General features: G+C 61.2%; 1 protein-coding gene across 5 annotated transcripts in view; it reads left to right on the forward strand.

Annotated features, from left to right (window-relative positions):
- The window catches only part of SHISAL1 (shisa like 1), a 74,511-nt gene that overhangs the window by 2,133 nt on the left and 45,396 nt on the right, over window positions 1–26,982 (forward strand). For all 5 annotated transcript variants that reach the window (XR_005365500.1, XR_005365501.1, XR_005365502.1 and 2 more), the window contains exon 2: window positions 23,538–23,633. Coding sequence is in view for 2 of the 5 variants with exons in the window: in XM_038550256.1 (XP_038406184.1) it covers window positions 23,567–23,633 (67 nt within the window). In the remaining 3 variants the exon portion in view is untranslated. The remainder of the gene's footprint in view (window positions 1–23,537; window positions 23,634–26,982) is intronic.

The following is a 26,982-nucleotide window of genomic DNA, read 5'->3' on the forward strand; positions in this document are numbered from 1 at the left end:
GTATGTGTCCCACCCCCAATCCCGGGCCACCCAGCCTGAAGCCTATCCGATGGATGGGAGGGGTGGGGGCAGGGCCAGTGCTGCTCAGACTTTGGCAGGTGAGAAAAGAGGGGGAGGGAGGCCTGCGCCCCCCCAGACGCGGAGAGCCACTCCCGGGTCCTCCCATCGTCCATCCACTCATTGCTTCACGCAGACCGCCCAGCGAGCCCCCGTGGCTGCTGCCGAAGGGCATCAGCTCTGCCCTTGGCAGCTCTTGAGGACACAGCCCCTGACGAGCTAAGGGGTTAGGGCCCCGCCTGGGGGCAGCCCAGGCGGTGGGGGCGCAGGTGGGGAGCACCTGCCCTAGAGACCCGGGGCAGGAGGGCTGCCAGGGGAGCCTGGTCCAGAAGGCAGGCCTGAATCAGCCAGAAGGGAGGAGCAGAAGGTGTTCTGGGCAGAGACCCTCGGTGGGTGATGATGCAGATTGGGGGGCAGGGAGGGCTGCAGGACGAGGGAGACAGGCGGCAGATGGTGCAGCCATGTGGGCCAGGCGCCAGGGAGCTGGACGCCCCCCCCCTGCCCCCGGCGTGCGGGAGGGTTCAGAGGCAGGGGTGGGGCATCGAGGAGGGGAGGGTGGGTAGGTTTGGAGCTGGGACACTTGTGCGGTTCCCGGGTGGGGGCGGCGGGGGGGAGCCCAGGGTTGGGATGGTTAGAGGGAAGGGTAGTTTGGGAGGACAAGATGGATCTGGTTTCCAGCCCTCTAGGACAGTGGCCCTCCCGCTTCCGGCCACACTGCGGAGAGGAGTGCCCAGGGCCAGGGGCTTCCAAGGGAGGGAGGGAGGGAGGCAAGTGGACACCAGATCGGGCCGCTTCTGCTGTCTGCGTGTAACACACGACTTTGCTGACACGTGCGCAGGGTGGCACCTCCACGGCAGTGGGCCGGCACCTGTAGCGGGAGCAGAAGGCCTACTACGTGCCAGGCGTTGCGCTGAGCGGGCTCCGAGCCCCAGCGCCCCCTTTGATCCTCACGCCATCTGTGTAGACTGGTCACTACGGATGTGACTGCAGACAAAACCTCGGAAGGGTCCAGAATAACCCAGCTGGGATCCTGCTCACAATGGCTCCACTACTCCTCCCGGAGCCCGGCCCAGGCCCCACAGCAGTCCTTCGAGCCGCTGCCAGTCAGGGCCTCTGGAGTCTCATTTCCGAGACATCGTTCTGTTTACTCTGCTCTGGACCGAGCCGGAGCGTGGCCCCATCCTATGCTCAGATGGCAGCCGTCACCTCCTGTCTCAGGGACATGCTCCCTCTATTCACTCGGCCCCTGTTGGTTTGCTTCTCCCCAGCTGAGTCACACCACAGATTCACGTTGATCCTAGGGTGAACTGAGAGCCCCATCCCCAGCTCCCTGCAAAAAGTGGCTTTTTCCCAGCCCAGCTGCTCTTTCTAGAAGTTACTGAAATAATAGTCAACTTCGAAGAACAGGAGGGCCTTGTGTTCTAAACACTCTTCTGTAGGGTGGAGTCCTGAACACCTGGAGCTAGCAAAAGCAAGGAGGGTGACCAGAGGCCTGGGCCACACCCTCCCGGGGACCGCAGGTGCCCCCCTACTCTATTGGTTTTGGTCTCACTGCACAAAGCCAGGCAGGAAGGAAATCCCATCTCCTCCTCTCTCCATCCCTCTCTTTTTTTCCCTCCTGACTTCCTTCCTCCAGCTCGCACATTCCTTGACCCCTTCTCTGTGTGTGATACCCACCCCCACCCCCACCAGGAACATAGAGAAGATCCCAAGGCCCCTCAGTCCTGTCCCCATGGAGTCCCTGCCTAGAGATGACCAGGGTTCAGTTTGTGTGGCGACTGAAATAGATAATTCTCTGGGACCATGGCTGCTTTGGCACCCCTGACCCTATTAACATACACCCCAAGTGTCAGCTAGGCCCACTTGTGACAGGCCCCTCCGTCCTCTTCCCCTTGACTGTGATCAGGTTGGAAATGTTCTGGAAAGCTTTCTCTGGGCCTCCTGACTTTGCCACTCCCTGGCCTGTCACTCGCCCTCTGAGTCTCTGTCTTCCCGATGCAGGACGGGAAGGTTGCAGGACGCGAAGGTTGTCGGCGGGGGGACGGACTGGTAGGGTCTTGGGTATGGGAGCCCCCATTCTCCATAGCCTAAAGTTGGGGGAATCAGACAAAGACGGGGACCCCAGCACATCTGGGGCCCATGTGCCACACTAAATAGAGGGGCAGCCCGAGGAGCTGCTGCTGTGGGTCCCGAGAGGGAGCTGGCAACGTGCCCGCGTACCCGGTTACAGACGGGGACACTGAGTCCAGAGCTCATGGTCCCAGTGAACGGGCGTCCTTGAAGGCCAGGGATGTTCAGAACATGATGCAGACTTGGTAGGTGTTTTTCGGAGCCCCCCCCCCCCCCCCCCCCGCCCCCAGGCTGCCTGGGATGGGGGATCGGCAGGCGGCATTTTTACTCCCTTTAGAAAAAAGGCTCCAGACACCCCACCCCCCAGCCCCACCGGGACCCATGGCCACTGGAGCAGAAAAGCAGGAGCCAGAGGAAATGCAAATGCCTCCCATCCCGGATTTCCGGACCTGGGCCCTGAATGGAGCCTTTGCTTTGCAGGTTGCCAGCCTGCCCCCTCCCCGCCCCCCGCTGGGGCGCGCTCCCATCACCGCCCATCTGTCCCCACGCACGCGTACCTCGGCAGATGCGTGCAGACTCGCCTCGAGAAATTAAGAAATAATGCATGAGTTTCCCAAATTACACCCATTTAACACTGAATTAAGTTCTGGAAGCTCTTAACAGAGCCCTGGGAGGGAATTTTTTTTTTTTTTTTTTTTGTTCACACTTCCCTGGAAAATGAGACAAACCGTGATCTTTTCAAACCCAGCTACATAATCTGATTATTCCTGGCTGGCAGGCGTCAGGGAAGTGCCCGGCGGAGGGCAGAGATGGCTCGGCCACCGCCGCGGGATCTGCACGGGTAAAGTTTGCCTCCTGCGCCAGATTCGAGGCTCCTCGGTGCCCGATGGGCTCCGAATAAAGTGCCGCTTTCTCGGATACGGGCACAAATTAAAAATAAAGGCAAATTCCTTCCATTATCCAGCGTGAGAATTTCCTCCGCGGCTCCCCGAGCTAGTTACGGAAACGAGGGTGATTTGCTTTCACTTCGGGCTCCTTTTCTTTTCGGGGAGAATCTTCCGCGTGCAGCTGGATTTGTAGACACACAGCAAATGAGTTTAGCTGCATCCATTCCGCGTTCCCGGAGCACCTACCCTGTGTGCCCCCCCCGGACACGGTGCCAGGCCCCAGGGACCAGAGACCATGAAAACGGGCCCCGGTGGGTGGGTTCAGGAGTGTGTTTGTTGGGGGGCAGCACAGAATAAAACAGGCATCTGCGAGGTCCCGCCCTGCCTGAGCGGGCAAGGAGGGCTTCCTGGAGGAGGTAGCTTTTGGCTTGGGTCTTAAAGGGTTTGTAGGAGCGTGCCTGGCCCAGAAGTGGGTAGAGGGCATTTCAGAAAGAGGAACAGCCCGATGCGAGTCTCTCACAGCCTTGGGCTCCCAGTGGCATCTTCCAATTTTCACATTGGCAGATTGCCCCTTCGTATGCATTACCTTCCGGCACCCTTGGGAAACCCCAAGGCCAACCTCTGAGTCTCCCGCTCCCTAAGGAGAATGGAGCCCAGAGAGGAAGCAGGTGCTTGGAGTCACAACCAGAGAGGGCTCTGGAGCTCAAGGTTTTGGGTGGGTCCCGTGGGCTCTGTGGGGTAGGGGAATAAGTCTAAACCACCAAAAATGGAAATCCTAAACATGAAATCATAGAACCACAGACATTAATACCAAGGTCTAGAGAGTCCCCTTCCTCCTTCCCCCTGAGCCCTATTCCTCCTCCGCCTGGAGCAGAGGCTGGGCTTCAGGACGTGGGGCCTGGGATGCCTGTGCTAGAGGCTGCCAGCACCGAACCTCAGTCCCTACATCCAGAAAATGGGGGCAGACAGCCTCTCTGCCCGTTTGCAGGAAGCCAGGTGTAGTCACTGAGCCCCAGAGGCCCGGCCTCGAGGGTCCAGCATGCCCCCAGGGGCTGGTTTCTGCGGCCTCTGCTGTTGCAGCGTTTCTAGTTCTGGGAGCAGGTGGGGAATGTGGCATCATCTAGGGTATGACTGCCTGGAATCTGATCCCTGGGATCCCGGGGCCTTTGGGGAATGAGCTGAGCCTCTGAGCTGAGGCCCATCGTCAGGGCAACGGCGGGGCTGGAGGGAGGCTCCTGGCCCAGATGGCTGGAAAGCGGGTGCTGGGGCTCCATCTGCCACCCTGGCCTCTGTTTCCTCATCTGCAAAAAGGGGTTATTGTGGGAACCAGATAAGATTTGCAGAGGTGCTTCGTGAGCACGTAGCGTGCATCCACAGACACGTGAGCAATCTGTGTTCTCACTTTGTAACGGGGAGCAGGACTGTCCGTGTTGCACTGCTCATACTGCTCCGGCCCTTCCTGCAGCAGCCGCACCCGCCCGTCCCTGAACCTCTGGCGCAGGGGACTCCATGGCAGTGATTGTTGACTGAATGACAAAATGAGTCCAGGGAGCCACCAGACCTGGTGGTGCCCGGCCCGCCCAGGGGGGGTGGGGGCAGCGTAGGGTGGCCCGGGGCCAGCTCCAGCTCATCCTCCTGGGCTCACACCCCAGCTCCAGCATCAGGCCGCTTGTTTCACTCCAAACCTCAGTGTCCTCATTTGCAAAAATCAGGGTGATAATGTTGATAATAAGAATAATAAGTTACAAGGGTGGCTTTGAGGGTTACAGGTAAGAATCATAATGTCCGGGTTCCCGGGTCCATCACAGTGATGTCCGTGATTCCTTATCCCAGAACTCTGGAGGGACCATCAGGGCTCCAATCCCAGTGTCCCTCCCTGCTGGCTGTGCGATGACCTTGGGCAAGTTACGTGACCTCTCTGAGCCTCAGTGTCCTCCTCTGAAGATGGGGATAGCACTTACCTCACAGGGTTCTCTCAAGAACTGAGTAAATCCAAGGACCGTGCTTGGTGCAGAGGCTGACGCGTAGTTAGGTGCTCAGTAAACGTTACTGTCATTACCACCACCGTTCCACTTACTGACAGAGACACCCAGGAGGCACGGTTGCAGTGGTGCTTCTCTCTGTCCTCCAAGGGTGGAGACCACGTCACTCCTGATTTAGCGCTGTGACCCGGGCCTCATTCAGGTGTGCCTGGACAGGATGGACAGATGGGCGGGCCGATGGATGGATGGATGGATGGATGGATGAGTGAAGGGAAACATGAAGGGAGGGAGGAGGACAGCCGTGAGGACACGTCACAAGCCTAGGATCAGGGCAGCTGGGGAGGGGCTTCCCTTTGAGGGCCTTGAGCAATGAGGTGGGATGAGTTTTATAGGCATCTCTCTTCTCTGCACAAATGTCTCTTGTCCCCTGCTCCAGGGCACCGGGCAGGGGGGCCCAGGCCACCTGGTGCCCCTGACAGTTTGTGAGCTGGACAGAGCTGAGTTCAGGCCTTTGCACAGGAGAGTCCCAGGGCAGCTCTGAACCTCCACTCGCTCCTCCACAGTAGGGCCGAGTGCTGCCTGCCTTTGGGGGGATGGTGATGCGCAGAGATAACGTGTTTGAGCGTAGTTTGTAATCTGTGAAGCTACGCTGGAAGTCGGAGGAGGTGTTTGGACTCCATACGGTGGGGGACAGGTTGCACGGGAGGCTTTGGAGCAGGGGTGGCACGCTGCAGGCAGAGATTTCGGAACACCAGCTTGCGAGCCATCTGAGTTCTTCCAGACGGGGCCCAAAACACGGGGTCAGGGAAGGGGCAGGACCAGAGCGCCGCCAACCCAGGGCAGAATTAGGCCTGCCGACCCTGGGCGCCGGAGCACCGGATCCCAGGCCGGCGGGAGCCCCGACCTGCTGGGGAGACCCATGAGTTGCCCCCCAGCCCCCGCGCTGGGTGCCCTCTAGACCCCACCCGGTTTCATCCCCGGAACATTCTGTGAGCAAGGACAGGTTACCACTCCCACCCAAGAAGTGACTTCCCTGCGAGCACACAGCTGCTAAGTAGCAAAGCCAGGACTCGGATCTGGCAGTGTGGACTCTCCCCCGCAGTGCGAGGCTGGCTATGCACAGCAGTCAGGAGGGGTGCGGGCGTGGGGGCCACAGTCCTGGGCACCCCCTCAGCAGTGTGTGGCCTTGCCAAGCCGCCTCCCCTCTGTCTCAGTATCCTCCTCTGTGAGATGGGGTCCACAGCAGGGCCTCGAGGGGCCGGGCAGAGTGTTCCAGAAGCTAGCCCCTGACACGTTGCACTCATCTGTCACCATCATGGAGCTCATTCTCTTTGGAGGAGAGAGATGCAGGGGAGCGAGACCCTGGGGAAGGGGTGGGGTCTGGGTGGGCTTGTTCTGGGGTTGCCCCAGCATCATCTGGGCCCAGAGATGAGGGCAGTGGGGTCTTTGATATCTAGCACCTGCTTTCTGCAGCCACCCGTGACCTCCTCAAAGGAGTCAGGTGTCAGATAGGGGTGTGCAAACCATCTGCTTGGGTGCATGTGGCTTGTGGCCTGCAGGAAGATTGGGCACAGTCGCCTATCCTGCCCGGGGTCTGAGCCCCGCTCGGTAAGGGACCGAGCCAATGTGGGTGATGACAGAGGTTGGAGGAGCAGTTTTGCATGGAAAAAGGGGTCGGAGCAGCAAGGAGGCCTTCCCAGAGGAGGTGGCACCCCAGGAGGTGGAGTATGAGATGACCAGGTCAATGAGCGAGGGCTGGAGGGGCATCGAGTCAGAAGGGACGATGCACATGGGGCGCAGAAAGGGAGTTGGCAAACTTTGGGCACATGGGCTGGGCCGTCCCGGGTGTTGGTGGAAGCAGAGCAGGTGAGGCTGTAGCATTCGTGGTGGGCTGACCTCCAAGGTCTCTGCAAGTTAAGGAGCATTTGTCCCCTGCTGTGGTCATAGGGATAATGTTAAGGAGTGTTTGTCCTTTGCCGTGGTCACCAGAGATCATGACGGCCCTTTACAGTTGCTTGCGTTGCGGCTCAGCTCAGCACCCGGCGTACTTTGCTGAGGAAGGCAGGTTGCAGCCTCCAGCTCCGTCCAGGCCTCCAGGCTCCCCTGTGGCCCCCTTGCCTGGAACACCCCCTCCCCCAGCCCAGGTCAGTTCTTCCTGGGCAAGCAAAGCCTTCTCTTCCAGGGACAGGATATCTCCAGGGGGTCCTGGACCTGAGCTCAACCTGGGAGCACAGACCCCCAGCCAGGGTGAGCCCCAGGCTGTCTCCCGCGGCCCCACAGGCCTGCAGGTGGGACGTCCCAGCCCGGTCACCCGGGGCAGGGGGCGAGGGCCTCCTGGCAGATTTCTGGGCAGGGTGAGGGAAAGATTAGGAGACTTTTCTCCTGAAATTCAAACAATTGGACAATCTGTTCTGGATCGATTTAGAAGCAGTGAAGTGGGAAAAAAAATCAGAAAATATAGTGTGAAAGCTATTTTCTCTCTCTTTCAGTTAGGAAGAGGGATGAGCAGTTTATTTGTGGACTGTCCAAGGCCATGGCCGAGGCCTCTTACCTCCTCGCTGCCCCTCCACCACGGGAACCCCCCAATCCCCCCACTCGCTGCCTCCTCCTCCCCCATCTCCTCCGGGGCAGGGCTGGGCAGCCAGGGCAGGGTCTCAGGGGGGCATCAGCCCCGGCTCCAGCGTCCGCCGGGGCCGCAGGCGTGGACATCGCCAAGATGCACAGCCCGGCTGGGTCCGTCCTGTGCAGACAGCGGGTGGGGACGCATGGATGGGGCCCCCCTGCCTGCGCCGGACCGAGGCCTCTGCTCTGGGTGCCAAGGACAGGCATCTGCCCGGGTCTAATTCCTGAGTCCTGGAGGGCTGAGAGTCAGGGGTGGCACCTAATAGGTGCTCAGTGAAAATTTCCAGGCTGAATAGTGGATGGGAGGGAGAGAAGCGAGAACAAAACCGCAGGTTCGGATGAGGGGACCTGCTTGCAGTCCCCTGTGTCAGATAGTGGTGGTGGTGGCATCAGAACCGGACCTGTCATCCCAACGCCTGGATGTCCCCCACCCACACTCCACCCCTACCGGGAGCTAGGTCTGAGGCCCTGGGCTGGGGAGGGGGTGCTCCCACCAAAGACCCCCTCCTTTCCCAGGCATGGCCTATCCCACTCGTCCTGACACAACCAAATGCAGATTTCGTTTTCACAGCTTGAGCCAAATGCCGATTGTTTTAAAATAAGCTTGTGGAGTGTGAGGCCAGACTAGCGTAGAGGGGAGGGGCAGGAGTGCAGATTCCTCCTCCCCAGCTTCCCAGGGTGACTGGGCCCAGGAGGATGGGCCCCCGGGGGCTGTGGGGAGCTGACTTCTGGGGACGGAGGGAGTTCAGTCAGGGGCCACGTCTGCCGGGAAGTCCTGAGTGTGGGCGGAGGGCCGGCTGGGTGGGAAATGGGACCAGCTTATTCCAAAAATGGTCTCTCCTCTGCTTTCCCCCAGGCCTTGGGAGAAGGGGGGAATTCCCTGTGGTTTCGCTTCAGGAGCGTGGCAGGTCCCTCCCACCACCACTTCCTACCGATTGCCCAAGGCCAAGAGCCAGAGGCCCAGAAGGAACCTCTACTGGGAAACCGGTCGGCTTGGGGCCAGTAGCTCAGCAGCACTGGGGCCTTGGCCTGGTGACAACCTCTCAGAGTCTTACTTTTCTTGTCTGCAAACTGGGAGCAGTAGCCACACTCCCTCCCACCCTATGTGAGAACTAAAGGAGAAAAATATTCATCAAATGCCCATCCCAGGGCTGGACACGTAGTAGGTGCTCAGGAAACAGTCTCTCTCTCTCTCCTGTCTCCACTGTACAGAGGGCCAGGTCTTGTATGCACTCTGAGTCTTGTTTGGGTTCTGCTTCCAGAGCCTGGAGCTGCGGGCTCTCGTCCAAGGAAGGACGGTGGGGGGGGAGGGTGCAGGGGGGTGAAATGCATGGCACAGAGCCCCGTGAGCCCCAGGATGTCTCGGCGCCCACCCTTAGCCATGCCCCGGGGGGCTAACCAGGTGTGGCCAACGTGGCATTGTTGGAGGGAGCCCTGTGCTGAGAATCTGGAAATCCTGGTGCCAGTCCCAGGTGGGCTTCATGTGAGCTATGTACCCCCCCTCCAGTGACAGCCTCTCTGAGCCTCCGTGTCCGTATCTGAGGCTAATAGCCTCCCGCTGGAACACTTCTCGGGGTCACATGCAGCTCACCTAAGAGAACATGGAGTGGCTAGAAGCCAATCCCGAGCCCCAGTGAAGGAAGGGCCGAGAAGGGAAGAAGCCCTGTTTATTGACCACCCGCTGACTGCTCCCCCAGCTTCGTCCTGGGTTGACAGGTACCCCCTCCTTTAATCCCCCAGGTCTCTCCTGTGAGGCTGGGATGCGCACCCCACTTCGCGGGCAGGACGGAGGCCCAGACAGGCTAGGTCGTGTGTCCGGAGTCATAGGACAACCGTGTGCCCTCCCCCTGGCTGGCCTGCTCCCCATCCTCCCTGCGCCTGCCCTCTGCCAGCCTCGGCCCCCTCGCACCCGCCTCCTCCTGGACTTCCACCCTCCCCACCCCAGTTCCGACGGGGTTTCCTGCTGACAGAGCTCTTTCATAAATGCTTTTTGATGTTACCTCTCCATTCCCCAGAAATTTCTGAGCCCACACTCCCCAAAGCAGCGCACTAATTAGACCTCCGTTATACTGTTTACCTAGATGTCAACCTATGCTGTGAAATTGAGCAATTTTCTCCCCGTTATGAGCGATGTTCAGTTTTGAAAAGCAGGAAGCCTGCTGTGGTGGGCTGGGATGGTCCTTTGGGCCCACAGAGGCCCTCCCAGGGCCAGGCCCTGCCACCCGGTAGACCGGGATGGATCTCGGGGTTGGGGTGTGTGGGGGGGTGTAGGCCTCATGGTCTGACGTAGGCCTGATGGTTGTTGGACCAGGATGGACCTCCGGGTTGGGGGGTGGGGTGGGGGTTTAGGCCTCATGGCCTAATGTAGGCCTGATGGTCGGGCCCTCCCGCCGGCAGGGGCCTGTGCTCCACCCCTCACCCCCTGCTCCCTCTCAAGCATTTCTGGCGCCAAGATGACCAGAGAGCCCACCTGGGGGGTGTCCGAGGGCTCCAGCCGCTTGGTGGAGACAAGCTTCTTAGGGATTCTTTTGTTTCTGGAGTGCAAACTCAGAAGAATGGCTCTCTGGTTTGGGTTTGGGGAGGAAGTGAGGGCTGGTCCTGGCTGTGCTGGGGAGGAGCCCCCAGGCTGGGAAGAGCAGGGAGGCAGACAGGAAGGGAAGAGCACCAGAGGCGGCTCCTGACCAGACACCTGATGGTGCCTGGACATGGAGGCCTTAGGCCGGAGAGCTGGCTTCCCTCCAGATCCCCTGAGACCACGTGGTACTGCCGTTCCTCTGGACAGGGTGAGGCCTGGGGGAGTGTGTCCAAAGCGAGGGTCTCCTCTCTTTCCTGGAACCGCCAACTCTCACACCAGTCTCGTGGCTGACCACTCGCTCAGCCATGGGAGGGGGCAGCAAAGCCCAGGGTGGGGGCCCCAGGGCAGGGCCCGGTCGAGGAGTTCAGCTTGGGGTGCCAGGGGCCCCAGGAGCGGAGATGAGCAGGAGGAGGGCTGCAGGGGTGAGCAAAGGTTCGTAAGCGCTCAGGGAAGGTGGCCAGGAGCTGCTTCCTGGCACCTCTGGAAGCGTCCTGTTTCCCCCGGCTGCCTGGCCGTTGCCACCAGGGAGCCCTCTTGGGTGTGGAGGGTCCCAGGTGAGGCCAGGCTCGGCTCACTGGGGGCCAGAGTGGACTAGGGACCCAGGACAGCTAACCTGGGTGGCAGCAGATGCTTTGGAGAGGGGCATCAGGGCCCAGCTTGGCTTTTGGCAGCTGTTGGCTCACCTCCCGCTCAGCAGCTTTGGTGCCAATTATGGGGAGTGTGGGCGGGAGGCTCGTTAACCCCCAGAAGGGGAGTGGGTCGGGGGTGATTTGTGTGGACGTGGCCCCTGCAGGCCAGTGGGGGTGGGGGTTAGGAGTGCCAGGTCCAGCAGGGGAGCCAGCTCTCACGCATGGTCCCTGTGCTCTCCTTTATGGCCCTATTTGCATAATTTTGAAGTTGATTGGCCTAAAGGCAACTTCGCTTAATCACAGCTGACAAGTCTCTGGTTGCAACAGCAGCTGCTGCCAATTAGCCGCGTTGGTGCTGTGGTTTGTTATAACTGGCCCTTCCCCCTCCCCTCCCCACCCCCGCTCATCAGACCCGAAGGGACTGGCCGGCCTGGTGGCTGCCTGGGCAACCTGCCTGGACAACCTGCCTGGACAACCGCTCTGTGGCCGGGGCTTCACAACCTTGCAGGCGCCAGGACCGGCTAGCAGGCCCCAGGACTGGTTAGCAGGCACTGACTAGCAGGCCCTGGGACTGGTTAGCAGGCACTGGTTAGCAGGCACTGGTTAGCAGGCCCTGGGACTGGTTAGGAGGCACCGGTTAGCAGGCCCTGGGACTGGTGAGCAGGCACTAGGTAGCAGGCACCAGGACTGGTTAGCAGGCCCTGGGACTGGTTAGCAGGCACTGACTAGCAGGCCCTGGGACCGGTTAGCAGGCCCCAGGACTGGTTAGCAGGCACTGACTAGCAGGCCCTGGGACCGGTTAGCAGGCCCCAGGACTGGTTAGCAGGCACTGACTAGCAGGCCCTGGGACTGGTTAGCAGGCACTGGTTAGCAGGCCCTGGGACTGGTTAGGAGGCACTGGTTAGCAGGCCCTGGGACTGGTGAGCAGGCACTAGGTAGCAGGCACCAGGCCTGGTTAGCAGGCCCTGGGACTGGTTAGCAGGCACTGGTTAGCAGAGACCAGGACTAGTAGCAGGCCCTGGTTAGCAGGCCCTGGGACCGGTTAGCAGGTGCCGGGACCAGTTAGCAGGCACCGGGCCTGGTTAGCGGCACTGGGTAGCAGGAGCCAGCACCGATTAGCAGGCGCAGCCCCTGATTCGGCAGGTGGGGCGGCCCGGGAGCCTGTGTTTCCAACCAGCTCCCAGGAGGTGCCCTGGATGCTGTCCGTGGACTGCCCAGTGGGCATCCAGGCTCCGGTGCAGGGGTTCACAGGCTGGGCTGCCTGTTTCTGTTAATAAAGTTTTTTGGAACACCGCCTCACCCACGTGCTTAGCGTGTATGGCCGCTTTCTTGCTACGAAGGCAGGGCCATGGCAACAAGACCTAGTGGCTCGAAAGCCAATGATAGGGACTGTCTGGCCCTTTCTAGAAAACGTCTCCTGACCTCTGACTAGCCCAGTGGTCCTTATTCTTGAGCTTGTGTCAGAGTCCCCTGAAAAGCCGACGTAGATACAGATTGTGAGATCCTGCATTCCTAGCCAGCTTTCGCGTCGAGCGCCAGGTCCACACCGCGGCACCCTGGTCTAGCCACCTCTTACAACATTCTGTACACGTCTTGCCCTACCCTGAACACCATCCCCATTAGACAGAAGAAGACGCGACGGTCTGAGAGGCCCCTTGATTGTCCAAGGTCCTGAGCTGATAAGTGCTGGCTCTTCCCTGCACATACTCTACCCTTGACGCAGGTACCTCTCACCCCAGGGTGAACACACCCCGGTACAACAGTTGCTTAGCTTGGTCTGTTTCGAATCCGGGTTCCACACTGGGGCCTACGATTAGTGTCAGCAACACCTGAGCGAGGCACAGAGTGTCATCATCCCCCTTGGGTGAGGGGAGCGCCATCAGGGAAGGTCATGGTGTCAAGGGCACGGCCCAGAGCACCTGGCCCTTAGTGAGGGCTTTGTCGTCTGTCGTCCCCCCACGTCTGCAGAACGGCTGGCAGTTTGTGGTGCGTTCGGTCACCGACATCCGTTTGGTGTCATTTCCCCGCCTGAGACAAAGCCCACCCATCCTGCCATCCCTGAATCACCTGGCGTCACTGTGAATGATCAAGGGCACCTTGTGTACAGCATGCTCCTCATCTCCCACGTCCCCCCAGATCTGGAGAGGGGAGAGGCAGGGCACCCGCCTCCCGGGGAAGAAACTGAACTCGCAGGGGCAGGTGAGCCGCCCAGGCAGGTACGAGGCAGCATTGGGCTTCTGTGTCTGGTTAGGTCGGGTGGGTCTCCTAATCCCGAGGATTAAATAAATACCACCCCAACCCCGCCAGGCCAGGTAGGGCACCTCCCCACGGCCCCTGGTTACCCCGTGATGCCATGGTCACCCTGGGGACCACTGTCCCCCCGGGGCCGTGGCTGGAGAAGGGGAACCCAGAACCCAGGCCAGTCTGAACTTCGTGATAAGCAGAGCCCCCGTTCTTTAGGGGGTGAGGAAGGGGGTTAATCTCCGGCCCAGCTCCGATAGGCAGGGGATAGAGTGGAGGGAGAGGGAGCTGGCCTCCTTTTTGGCCCGGCTCGAAGTGCTTTCAACCTCCCGCCTGTCCACCCAGCTCCCCGGAATGGCCTGTGTGCACACCCAGCTGGCCAGACGGAGGACTGAGTGGGCAGACTCGGGCCCCCCGCCGGGTCACACTGGCCCCTGTGTGAGCAGGGGTCCCTCCCTCCCTCCCCCATTGAATGCAGCCCTAAGAATGCCCAGAAGGGCTTCGCACACAGTAGGTGCTCAAGTGGCTCCCTCCCACCCCACTTCCCTTGCTTTTTGCCCTTTGCTCTGTTTCTCAGTCCCTTCCCCACCCAAGAGTGTAGCACCCCTCATTTATGGTGGGCCTTATAAATCGTAGGAGTGAGCCCGTCAGCACCCCTTCTGTGCCCGGAGTGCCCACCACGGTCCTGATAGGTAAACAGGGCCTCCTCCCCCACCTCGGCCTCCCCTCCCCCTTCTCCCAGGGCACCTGCCTCATCCTCCCCTGGCTCTGCTCCACCTCTCGGCCTTTCCCCGAGCTGTGCTCAATGCTGGCGCACTCCATCCCCGAGGCCCACCCTCTCCTGGTCTGGGTAAGGCCCAGCGACCTCAGGTCTCAGCTGCCCTGGGGTGCCCCCAACCCAGACCAGGTCAGGGCCCTCCCATTGGCTCCGCTGCCCTGGGTCGCACAAATGGGTATCTGGCTGGTTTCTGAGGGTGGGGCGGGTTTGTTCAGCTCACCGCGATGTCCGCTGTCCCCAGCCCAGCACCCGGTGTCCCACCTTGCAGGGAATGAGTGAACAAATACATTCAGGCATGCCTCCCTGGTCCCTCCCAGCACCCCAGCAGGGCGGGTGTGTGAGCCTCATTGACACATAGGAAACTGAGGCTTGGCTCCTGTCGTCCCCCATGGGGAGGGTTCCCAGGGCCAGGGTCCCTCGCACGGTGGGAGGCCTGGGTGTCAGGAAAGAAATCGGGGCCACCCTCCGACAGGCGTTCTGCGGGCCTGTCTTTCCTCTTCCTGCCCTGACACTTCCAGTGATTCATTCTTCATGTGATATTTTTGTGTTTCTCCAGTGGGGAAGACAAAATGCCGCTGGGATTTCCAGGGGTTGTTTTATCTCCATGGTGCGGCCAAATAATTCGAGGGAACAGACAGAGGCAGAGGGATGTCAGGTTGCAGAGTGTCCCTCGATGGCTTCAGCTAAGCTCTCCCTTTAACGAGGGAGGAAACCGAGGCTGAGGCGGGAGAGCCGCTTGCCCTGTGACCCAAGGGGGAGAACAGAACCTCCAGGGGCTGGGATTTCCCGCCTCGGTCTCCTCACCTGTGACGTGGGTCGAGCAGCAGTGCCTACCTCCAGCATTGGAGAAAGGGACATGCAGGGAGGACTTGGTTGTGCAGAACTGGCCCCGGGGCAAGGGGTCAAGGAAGGGGTCCAGGGAAGCAAGGCGAGGTGAAGACTTGAACCCAGAGCCCAGCTGGCCGGGTGGAGAGTGTCACAGAGGGCAGAGAGCCCTATCAAGGAGAGGCTGCAGTGTGTTCTGGAAGCAGGGATTGGGACGCTCTTTCCAACACCCCATACTATAGTGTGCAGAAATCCCTCTGACCCTGCAGCGGCCCCATGGAGCAGGTGTGATCATGCCCGCCTGATGTGGGTGACTGCAGGGGGCCCGGGGGGTTCCCCGGCCCCAGAGTTGGGGTTTGGGGTTTCTCGGCTAAGGCGAGTGGCTTCCACGGCGAGGCTGGTGCCCAAGGGTCGCTGGCAGTGACAGTTGAAGTCGAGACCCTGTCTCTACCGGAGGAGAGAGCGTGTTGCCCTAAAGGCCAACGCCTGATGCACCTTGTTTCCTCCCAGAGCTTGCTCCTTGCAATGAGGTGGGCCTGGCACCCAGGCCAATGAGTGTGGACGGGGTTCCCACCCTTTTGGGCAGCAAATGTCTACTCAAGCACCTACTGTATGCAAAGCATGGTGGGGGGATAAGAGGCACAGAAGTCCCCTCTGCCCCAGAAGCTTGCACCAGGCAGGGAAGCAATTAGCCAGCAGGCGGGGTGGAAAGATCTTAGCGCCAACTAAAGGCATAGGCGCAGCACGAAGAGGAATTCACCTGGAGGCATAGTGTTCAAACGCCCTTTCATTTGCTAAGGGGCACCCAGGAAACTCTGGGGTCCTTAAACCATTGGCAACAGTGGATAGGAGGCACTCATGGAGCGTTAGCATTATGCTCTGGCACTAGCCTTTCTGGCTCTTTCTGTCTCTTTGTAGCCCAGCAAGGTGGGGGCCTGGTTCCCACCTTACAGATGAGGGACCAGAGGCCAGGGAAGTAAGCTGCCGAGAATACTCAGCTAGTGAGCGGCAGAGCTTAGATCCCAGGCTAGGTGATGTCACCCCCGCACCCACCACCAGCCCATTTGCCAGCAGACAGACCTGAGTTCAGGTCATGGCCCTGCCCCCTCCAGGTCCGGGCAAACCACTTAGGCTAAGTTATGGTTTATTTATCTGCAAAGCAGAGCTAATGATGCCTACAGTCATCCCCCAGCCCAGCGAGTGTTTAGAAAGTGCCCACTGTGTGCCAGGCCCCGTGCTGCTTACGGTGACACGCGGCGACCGCATGGTCTCAGCAGGGCCAGCTTTGGTGGCACGGGACCTGTGCAGTCACGCCGAGCCCGGCACTCAGGAGGGCCCAAGCTTCTTTTTTTTTAAACAAAGACCTGCATTTTTTATTTTGCACCGGGCCCTGCAAGTTATGTCGCTGGTCCCAGGTCCCAGCCCTCGTCCGGCCTACAGCTCGATGGAAGACAGATGTGCTCAGAGAGCCCCTGCGCCAGGCATGCAACTAGAAACCGCCTTCTGCGTGGGAGGGAAAGGTGGACGGGCAGTGAGCGCAGCGGCAGGGGTCAGGCCTTGGAGGCCACAGGCCCTGGGGGATTTGTCTGGAAGTGCCAGGGGCGGAGAGATGGCCAGTGAGGCTGGAGGGGGACCTCCCGGCCAGGGAGGAGCCAGGACCCCTCCAGAGTCTGCTCTTCAGCCAGTGCCTTTGGGGGGTTTTGATTGGGTCGCTGGGGCCCGCATTTTGAAAGCCAGCTCTCTGGCTTCCAGGTGAGGATGGGTTGGGGGTACAGCAGTGGTGCACAGGGACCCCGAGGTGCTTGACTGATCAAGGGAGAGGAAGTGGGGGGCCGGAGGGGGCTCCCTCCCAGGCTTGCAGGTCTGCCCTTGAGGTGGGAGCAACCCGGGACCTCAGGGGCCAGCACAGTGAGGGGGTGGTGAGGAGCTGTGGGGAGGGGGCTGGCGCGGGGCTCAGCGCACCTGTTGCTCTCTGGCCTGTGTGTGTCCTCCACGCGTGTGCTCCGGCCCCCTGGCCCCGGCCAGCACAGGGAGGGAACACGTCCCTCCTCCCTCCGCCCCGCTCCCTCCACTTTGATCTTGCTTCATGCAGGCGTCCCGCCTCCCTGCGAGTTTATTCCCAGACTTCACATTTCGGAGTGAGAGTTCATAACCTCGAAGGGAGCGCCGTCCTGAACGAAAGTTCGTGAGCTCAGGGTCGGGTCTGTACCTCTTGGGAATGCGCTGGAGATTAAACATCACTGCTGATACCACGTGTGCTTCCATATGGGTGCGGACGGGTACGGTGTGTGGATGTGTGTGCACATGTGTGTGTTGCCTGGGGTGTGGACGCGCTCATCTGTCAGTGTAGACAGGGCACAGGGAGCAGAGCACGAGGTTTGAATCCTGGCTCTGCCCTCACCCTCCATCTGCTCCCTGGGGGCGGGGTGGGGGGGGAGGTATAGCCTCAGGGCTGGGGTGTGGCGAGCGGTGAATGAGCTCGGGGAGGGGCCCCAAGGGCTGTCGCCTCCCCATCACCTGTCTCTTGGGCACCTGCTGCCCGCAGGACGGTCTGCGAGTCCCTGAAGCGCCCCACCCTTGTTTCATTACTATTCGCAGCAGTCCTGTTACTGCCAGTAGTAGTGGGAAGACTGTCCAAGCTTTGTGACTAATTCGTCATGGAATCGGGTGCTTCATGAGTCGCCCCCCCAGATCCTAGTCCCATGGCCGCCAGGCTGTGTCCCTCTTGCCTGTGTCTGAACGCCCACCCACCCTCGCCTGCACTGGGGTCGGCCCATTTGGGTATTCATTGAATGGACCTCCAGAGGACGAACCACTCCCCGGACGGTGGGGTGGGAGGGTGACCAGGTGGCCTTGGCGCTGGACCTGGTAGGTTGGTCTGACTTGGATGTAGGAGTTGGGGAAGGGGGCACCCGGGAAGGACCCCACTGGACGCCCGTGCTCTGCTCTCCGCCACCCGGCACCCAGTAGGCTGGGGCAGGACCTGTCCTCGCCCTGCCGTGGGGCCCTCATGCACCCGGCAGGGGAGGGGGGGGCTGGATGTGTTTGGGTGACACACCTGTCACTAGTCAGGCGTCCTTGTAGGTTTCCAATGCCGGGAAATTCCGGGCTTGGGTGGCCAGGTCTAAAGGGGGTCAGGGCCACATTCATTGTCTCTTCTCCCGGTTTGCACTAAAGCTTTGTGCCCTGCCGTGCTCCTGCCCATGCTGGGGGTGGGTGAATCCAACACAGCCTGAGACAACCCGGGGCAGGCGCAGGGGCAGGGAGCTTTGGGAGCCCACCCAGGGGCTGAGCCTTGAAAGTTGGGTCGAAGCTGCCCAGCTGCGGGACAGGGGAAGGGGCTCCCAGGCACGGGGTGGGGGGGCAGCCTGTGCCGGCGCCCAGAGGAGAGGGCGGACCCTGGAGGAGCGGAGGGAGTCGGGGTGGGGGCCAGACCGTGCGGGGCCTCAGGATAGGGTATAGACTTGAACCCGGAGCTGCCGGGACTCCTGAGAAAGTGGGCACGTCAGAAAGCCGGCCCTGGGGCCACGGGGACCTGGGCAGGTGCTGGGGGGCGGGGGGCTGGGGCAGAGGCAGCCCAAGGAACACTGAGCACCGACACTCTCAGCACCCACTGCCTGCCAGCTCCGTCCCAGGCACTTTGATGCATCACCTCATTGGACGGACAGTCACGAGGATCCTGTGAATTAGATACTATTTTTATTCCCATTCTAGGTCCAAGGAGACCGGGGAGACTTGTCCCAGGCCACACGGGGTGTGGTGACATAAGTGCAGCCAAGTCCCGGCCCCAGACGGTGTGGTCCAGGCTGCGGGACCCAACCTGCAGGCCATGCTGCCCTTGACCGGGTCCCGGCAGGAGGATGCGCTCGGCCAGGCCCGGGGCCGGGTGTGGTGGTCCCAGAAGGGGGTGCCCCCCGAGGGGTGCCCGGCCTGGGGTGTCCTCGGCAGCCCCTCCTGCCTGCACCCAGGCCCTGCCCCGCGTCCCTCCCTCGCCCGGCCGGGCTGACGAGAGCAGATCTGCTGTCGTCCCCGGTGGGGCATAATCCATCAGCTCTTTCTCTCCGCGTGCCCTCCTTCCTCTCCTCTCCAGCCTCGCCAAATTCGGTGTTTAAAAATAATCCTCGAATCTGGGAACAGCAGTCCCCGGCTGACCCGAGGGGTGGACCGCAGAGATGCGTGCTGGACCCGTGATTCTGGATGCGATCAGAGCTTGGGGGAGTCCTACTCATCCAGAACATTCTTCCAGTTATTTGAGTTTTATTGGCGGCCCCGAGCTACCCTCGTGGGGGTAATTTTACCAATTTTCAGAGAACTAGAACCCAGGACGATAAATCTAATCCATCTGTGGGAGATGTGCTTCCTCAGGGGGAGGGGCGGGGGGTGGGGCGACGCCCCGAAACCCTGCAGCGCCCAGGCAGACAGCAGGACCCCGGCGGGGTTGGCCTCCTGTCCCGTCCTGGTCGCTGAGGGGCCGGGTGACCTTGAGCCTGTTTCCTTCTTTACGAGACGGGGTTTGGTGGCCTGCCTGCCCCGGGTGATGGGGTTCCCAGAGATGACACAGGGAAAAGTCAGGGTCCAGGACTCAGGCCCCGGGGAGGAAGGGAGTCTCCCCTGTCCCGCAGGCGTCACCCATGGAGGTCCCAGGTGGCCACACCTGACATGTGACGTCCCCTTTCCACCTGCACCCGTGGCCCCTGGGCCCGTGGCCCCTCTGCGGACCCCACACGAGCGCCAGGGGATGGCTTCCACCTTGTGAATGTCGGTGCTCTCAGTCGTGTGACCCCTGAGAATGGACCTAGGACACGGCTGCCCCCAGGCACCGACTTTCCAGAAGCCACTCTGACCCTGCCAGCGGGGGCAGGGGGGCATAGCTGGCTTCTGAGTTTTGCTGTCTCATTAGAAATGGGATTTTTACGTAACTTCCCATGTGACACGAGGTGGGCTTTTGTTCCGCGGTGGATTCGGCCTTCAGGTCCGGCACCTGAGCTGCCCTGAGCGCCTGGGGAGCAGGGCCCCCCCATAGGCCTGCAGGCCCCAGCCAGACTCCCCGTACCCCGACCTTTGTCCAGCAAACAGGGCTGTGGCTTCTGTCCTCCGTGAACCCCCCCCGCCCCCCCCACTGTTGACTCAGGCCCAGGCAGCCCTGGGTGGGAGTGGGAGCACGGTCGGGCCGTGGACTCTGAGCAGCCCCGGAGTGTGTCCTGGCCCCACACACCTGCAGCATGCTGGCCTCTGGGAGGAGCCAGGACAGGCCTCTGAGGCTGGTGGGGGCCGGGCTGGGAGTCACACCCAGTCTGGGGGACTCTGGAGCCCAAGCCCCGTGCCCGTGGCCCCCAGCTGGCTCTCATGGCCTCATAGAGGAGGGCACAGGACCAGGCCCATAAAGTAGAGCTGACGGGCGTCCCCGCCCCCAGAACCCCACTCAAACCTGTTCCAGAGTGGGGGTTAATGAGAAGATACTGGGAAAGCAGGCGAGTGAATAAATGAATGAGCACAGGAATGAAAGCAGAGATGGAAGGTGAGGTGCTGCTTCTTCCAGCGGATGGGATCACGGCGGGCCTCCTGGAGCTGCCTCTAAGGCGGTGTGGGATTTGCACTCAGGAGTGAGAGGAGGACACCCGGGTATGAGGGACAGCCCCCAGCCCCCATAGATGGAGGGCTTTGTAGGGGCTGGAGCAGCAGGAGGGAGTGCTGGGTGCAAGGCAGGGTGGATCCCCCCACCCAGCACACACACACACACACCCTATATTCATTCAACAAACCCACTGGCCCTAGGGTTTGTGCCCTGGACTCCACCCTACAGGAGCCAGAGGGTCAGGAGACCTGCGGGCCTGGGCTTGCTCCCATGGAGGGTGTCACCTCAGAGGACCTGTCCCTCCCCACGCCCCACCATGCGCTTTTCAGGGTCGATCTTTGGGTTTCCTCGGTGCAAATCCTGGCTAAGCACTTTGAAATGCTTTAATCTCCTTCATCCTCCTAGGAGGGCCCTGAGGGAGGCCGGGCGGAGGCCCAGGCTCAGAACAATTAAGCGGCTTAGAGCCGGTGGGCCGGTGGGTGCGGAGAGGGGCCTGCGGGAGGGATGGGAGGGCCAGCGGGCACAACCTCCGAATGACGGCGTCTCGGGCCCCCCACCGCACGCTCATGCCAACCCCCATCGTATCCTGGCTCACGCTTCAGAGGAACAGCCCCTGGCACCCTTGGCCACCCCGCCGCCCGTGCTCCGGGTGAGAGCGAGGCCTGAGCGGCCCATGGAGCCCGGTCCTGTCTCCTCTCGGAAGTTCCGAGCCTCTGGGTTTCCCAGGTGGCTTTCTCCTCCGCCTGCTGCCACGCAGAGGGACCCCCTCAGGCCCCAGCTGGCACCCCTGTGCCCCCCCCGACCAGGCTGTGAGCTGCCGAGGGCGAGGACGAGCTGGCCGTCCTGACCCCTGGAGCCCAGCCCGGGGCCGGGCCCAGAGCAGGTACCCCAGGACAGTCAGGCGGCCGGAGGGCTCTCGTGCCCTTCCCGGTACCATCTTCCAGAACCGTGTTCTCTGGCAGCAGGTCTCTGCAGTCTGCTCTGCTCGCAGACCTTCCCCTGGGAGACAGAGGGCTTCACGGGGCGGGGGGACAACACGGCATCGGCACCAGACCCAGGACGGAGGGGTCAAAACCTGCCCTGCAGGTGGGGGTACGGCCTGGCTGGGAGGGCACTCAGGGTCCTCACATGGGCCCCAGCTCCCAGTGAGCCGCGCGCACCCCTCACACCTCACTGCGGATCCCGGCCTGTCCTGGGGTGATCCCCGCAGGAGGAGGAGTGACAAGGTCCCGGGGCCCCGGAACAAAGCACCACGGCTGATGTCTGCTTGCACGGGCGGGAGGCCGGAGTCCAGGACCAAGGTGTGGGCGGGGCTGGACCCCCCTGGCCTCCCGGGGCGTCGGCCCAGGCTCTCCCCCAGCCTCCCGAGGTCTGCTGGCCGTCTTGGGGTTCACCGGCGTGTAGATGCATCATCGCCCCAACCTCTACCTCTGTCTTCACTTGGCCTCCTCTCTTCATGTCTCCACGTCGTAACATCCCCTTCTTATAAGGTCACCAGTCGTGTTTGGTTGGGGTCTCCCCAGACCCCAGGAATGACCCCCTATAACTATATCTCCAATGACCCTATTTCTAAATAAGGTCCCATTCTGAGGTTCCAGGGGTGGGGGGTTAGGACTGCGACCTAAGGATTTGGGGGGGCACAATTCATACACCCTGACGGGGTGTGACACGAGGGAAGAGGTCCATGAGCGGAACCAGAGCCTGGCACATATTAGGTGCTCAGCAAATTAATCCCCATCCCGAGTGTCTACACCTCTCCGCAGCCACATGCAATTTACAGCCCACTGGGAGTAAGGGGTCAACCACAGGGTTTACACAGAGCACATTTAGGCCTTCTCAGGTGCCCTGCCTCCATTCCCACACCCCCGTAGGGAGGTGGTGATGATGGTGAGGTGCCCTAAGGTTTGTCCTGGGGCTTCAACAACCTGATATGAGGTGGCCACTGAGGGCCAAGGCTATGCCTCAGGTGGCCTCCTGCGACATGTACTCCCTAGTATCCCCCACTGGCCTCTCAGCTGCTCCTGCCTCAGGGCCTTTGCACCTGCTGCTCCCTGGTCTGCAGCACGGTTCCTCCCAACAGCCACGCTGCTCACTCCTGTCTCAGGTCTGCCGGCTGTCACCTCGGCCCGAGGCCTTCCCCGACCACTCTCCTGAACCAGCCCCCTGGCACCACTGTGTACCCCCTCACACACACATCTGGTGTTATTCCGCCCTCATAGCTTTGTTTATTGTGGTAAAATACACATGACATGGAGTCTATGTTTTAACCATATTTAGAGTATAGTTGGGCGGCATTAAGTCCACGCAGCCATCACCACCATCCCTCTCCAGGACTCTCTCCATCTTCCCAACTGGTGGGAACAAGCTCTGTCCCATGAAACACGCGCTCCCATCTCTTCCCTGGCCCCCAGTGCCCACCATCCTACTCGTTTCTACGAACGTGACGATGACCCCGGGGACCCCGTGTCAGTGGAGTCACACGGCGCGTGTCCTTCCATGGCAGGCTCGTCTCCCCCAGCACGATGTCCTCGGGCTCACCCGTGGGTGGCACCTGTCAGCCTCCCCTTCCTTTTAGAGGCTGAACCCTCATCCGCCATGTGTCCATCTTTCATGTCCCCGTTTATCGGGACACGGGGGCTGTTTGCACTTGCTGCAGCCGCGCCTCGTGCAGCTGCGAACACGGGCGTGCCAGTGTGTGTCCAAGCCCCAGCTGGCAGCTCTTGAGGATGTAACCCTGGGAGCCTCGGAGCGTTTCAGACATTCCTCTGCTCGTGCGCTTGCCCTCAGCCTCCCTCGCTGGACGCAGGGCCGGGCCACGGGCCGCGTTCGTGCTGCGTCGCATCTGGTCTGCCCACTGCCGTGTCCCTGATGCCCGGACGGTGCCCGGCCCTGTGCGGACCGGCGGAGGGGTTAACGGGAGTCCCCGTGAGCGGCACAGCAGGGGGACCTGGGGCCTGCAGGCCCCCGGGGGGTGTGCGAGCTCCTGTCCAACACCCCGGCCCCCCAAACCCCCCGTGCTAAGCAGCTGCGCTGGCCCCCCGCACCCCGGGGTGCCCGCCCACTGGCCTCTGCCCGCCCATTTTCCACCACCTGAGCCACCGGCCCGCTTTTGATTAAGTCTCATTTTGCCGTGAAAAGAAAAGGAGGTGACAGTTGACGGGTGGGGGAGGTCATCTGTTCCAGAAGGAAATTGGATGGCCGCGCTTCCATCCTCCCGGCCCTGCCCCTGCTCTCGTCCCCCGCCGTGGGCAGCAGTGTCAGCCCACACCCAGCCTCTGCCGAATCTCGTTAAACAGGCAGCTCCCCACGGATCGATGCCAGCCAAATGATGACCAGTTGTGGCCAGCAGTCCTTGAACGTGCTCACCGTCCTCTCGTTGCTGATCTCTGCAGGTAGAACTTCCATGGGTGCCCAGCGGGGGGGTGGGGGGGTGGCACGGGTGATCCCTTCCCAGGGTCCGTGCTAGCCCGGCCGGGGTTCTGGGTCCTGGCAGGTGGGGGGGGCGCTGCCCCTGGCCCCCCAGCCTCCCCCTGGTGAGGAGCTAACGCTCAGTGCTGTTCGGTGAGAGCCTACTGTGTGCTGCCCCCCGAGTGCCCTCGCCAGGAGCCGTGCTGAGTGTCCCCCCAGGCACGAGGGGGTTAACTGCCGCTGCCAGCCCTGGGAGAGCCTTCCCGTGGATTCCCTACCCCACACCTGAAAGTCAAGGCCGAAATGCCGTGGTCATCCCATTGTATGGATGAGGAAACTGAGGCTCAGAGCCGAACTGGGTAGGAGGAGGCCATACAGCCAGCGCGAGGACTGGGGTTCCAATCCGCCGGCTGTCACCCGACCTCCTCCTGGGCATCGCCTGATGCAGCAGGTGGGCCCCCACACTCCTGTCGACACAGATGGGCATAAAGCAAGTCCTTCAGCTGCTCCGAGCTGAAGCTGCCGCCTGGAGAAGCCCCCCTCCCGCCCGCCAGCAGTGGTGGCTGGACGAGCCCTGGCCTGAGCCAGGCCTCTGCTCTCTCTGTATCTCCCTCTGTGTCTGTCTCCCTCTCTGTATCTCTCGGTGTCTCTGTGTCTCTGCCTCTGTCGTTTGTGCGTTTGTGCACAGGACCTCCTCATGCCCTCTCGCTCCAGCAGACCTGTTGACACAGGCTTCCTGCCCTTGTCCCTTTGCTGAGGGACAACATGGCTCAGAGGAGGCCCTGAGGGCCCTAGGGGGGACAGGAGGCTCCAGGATGCAGAGCCAGAGCCAGGCCAAGGGTCTGGGAGCCACTGTTCACCAAGCTCCTCCCTGACTCCTGTTCCAAGCGTTAGTGCCCGTGGTCCTCACTGCCTCCTGGGAGAGAGGAGGAAGTCCTCACCCATTTCACAAATGAGGGAACAGGCTCAAAGGACGGGGAGCTGCCCCAGGCCACACAGTCACACGGCCGTTTGATGATGAGGGCGCGCCGTGGTCCTCCCTTGGAACCCAAGGGAGCGGCTGCCTCCTTGGGGTCCCCTTTCCACTCGGACCAGTTCTCCTGGTGGCTTGGAACCCACTGGTGGCCTGCTCACAGAGTGTCCCTCTGCCCTGGGGCCCAGGCACAGCCCGAGGACCCCAGCGGGTCTGGAAGCCAGCAGGTGCAGCCCTGTATCAGCCGCTCACTTGCTCGCACCTCCCTGCTCCAAGCAAGGCCCATGCTTTGCTGTTTACTGTCTTCGGAGCCCCAGCCATCGGGGGTGCCAGTGGGCTCCCATCTGTGAGCGCAAGGAGGCACACAGAGGTCGTGATGGGCCAGATCACCCTGCATGCTCCATGATTCAGACCCAGCTGCCCCGGCTCCGAGCTCTAGGCAACTTCAGCTCTCCTACATTCTTCCTCGGGAAGCAGCAGTGGCCTCCTTATCTTTGCCAAGTGGCAAAACAAGTGGCACCAGACCATCTGTGGTGGCCGGGGTGATCCAGTGGGATTTCTCCTATTTTCGGCCTTACCCAGCCTCCCTCCCCACCCCAGAAGCCCAGAAGCCACGCTCAGAGGCCACCTCCCCGCTCCATCCCTTCCCTCCCTGGGTCCCACTTCAGGTCCTAGCCTCTCGATCCAGCCTCAGGCCTGAGCCGGTCTTGCTGACGAGCTGCTTGCGGGTTGTGGACTTGTCCAGCTGCCTACAGGCCCGCCCACAGCAGGGCTTCCTCACCTCTGGATGGACGCTGGACTTCCCGCCTCTGGCCCTCACATCCAGCCTCCGCCGTGTCCTTCCTCCGGGCCGGTGGGTCCCAAACCCCAGGCCGTCAGCATCACCTGCAGGCCTTGCCTCCCACGCCAGCATTGCTCATGCAGAAGCTCTGCTGAGGGGCCTGAGACGCTGCGTTTGTGATGCGTCCCCAGAGGATGCAGATGCAGCAGGTCAGGTCCGCACTGTGAAACCACTGCTCTGAGCCTCGATTTTATCCTCTGTACGGTGGGAGTACGTGAGATTAAATGAGATGGGGCATGCTTAGGGTTGTCATCCCCCAGGAGGGTCTTCTGTTTCCCAAGGTCAAGGTCGAGCAGGGGGCCTGGAGGGCTCCCCTGGGCCCTTCTTCCCAAAGTGGTCGTGTCTATCCCCACGGGAGAGGGTGCTTTACTTGGGGCCCAGGATTTCATGAGCCCCCCCCCCCCCCCCCCCCCCCCCCCCCCCGCCCAGCCTCAGCACTCCGGCTCATGAGGCCTGTCTGCCCACTGGCCAGTGCAGCCCAGCTGGGACTCCCCTCCAGCAGCCCGGGGCGCCCAGGGAGCCCTGTGGGCTGCTCTCTGATTACCTCTCAGCAGAGACAGAGCTTTCCACGAGCTGAGGAGCTTTTGCAAAACCAGAGCCTTTGTGGTTGGAGAAATGTATTCAGCCAACGAAGCCCCTTTTCAGCGATACAAATTAGATACAGCAATCCCTTTTATGAAGATACTAATTAAGCCCGAGACAGCGGGCTCCAGGTTTTTTTCCATTGTTATATTTGCTTAGGCTTTCGCTCCTATTTATCACCATCCACACGACTGGTAAATACTGTCCTGGGTTTGCAGCAGCCTCTGTGGCTGAATAGAGGCCTCCCGCCTTGAGCCAGGGGAGGCAGGGCCCAAAGCCAGGGCAGCTCTGTGACCGTGAGATGGGGGTGGCCAGGGCAGGCCCTTGGGGACCTCTGGGGCTAGGGCACTGGTTTAGCAGAAACCGTGGTACAGACGAGATGTTGCTTCCTTCGAGAGGGGGACCGGGTGTCTGCACCTGTGGTGCCCTCCAGCCGGGCCTCTTGGGCTTGTTGGCAGGTTGTCACCAGTCCACACGGTAGCAGAGGTCATCAACTGGTGACAGGGGCGCCTGGGTGGCTCAGAGGTTGAGTGTCTGCCTTTGGCTCAGGGCATGATCCCAGAGTCCCAGGATCGAGTCCCGCATCGGGCTCCCTGCAAGGAGTCTGCTTCTCCTTCCTCTGCCTGTGTCTCTGCCTCTCTCTCTGTGTCTCTCATGAATAAATAAATAAAATAATAATAATAATAATAATAATAATAATAATAATAATAATAAAGCTGGTGACAGGAATGGAGAGGGCTGGACTTCAGACCCCGGCCGGCTTGAGTTGGAGTCCCCCTACCACCTCTTACGAGCTCAGACAGCTCACGGAGCCTCAGTTTTTCCATCTGTAGAGTGGGATCCCAGACCCGGCTGCTAGGATGGCTACGTGGGCTAAATGAGAGGTAGTGTATGAAGGGCAAGGCAGGCGCTCAGTTAACACTGTCCTGGTTGAGTG

Source organism: Canis lupus, chromosome 10 (genome assembly GCF_011100685.1).
Source record: "Canis lupus familiaris isolate Mischka breed German Shepherd chromosome 10, alternate assembly UU_Cfam_GSD_1.0, whole genome shotgun sequence".
Lineage (NCBI taxonomy): Eukaryota > Metazoa > Chordata > Mammalia > Carnivora > Canidae > Canis > Canis lupus.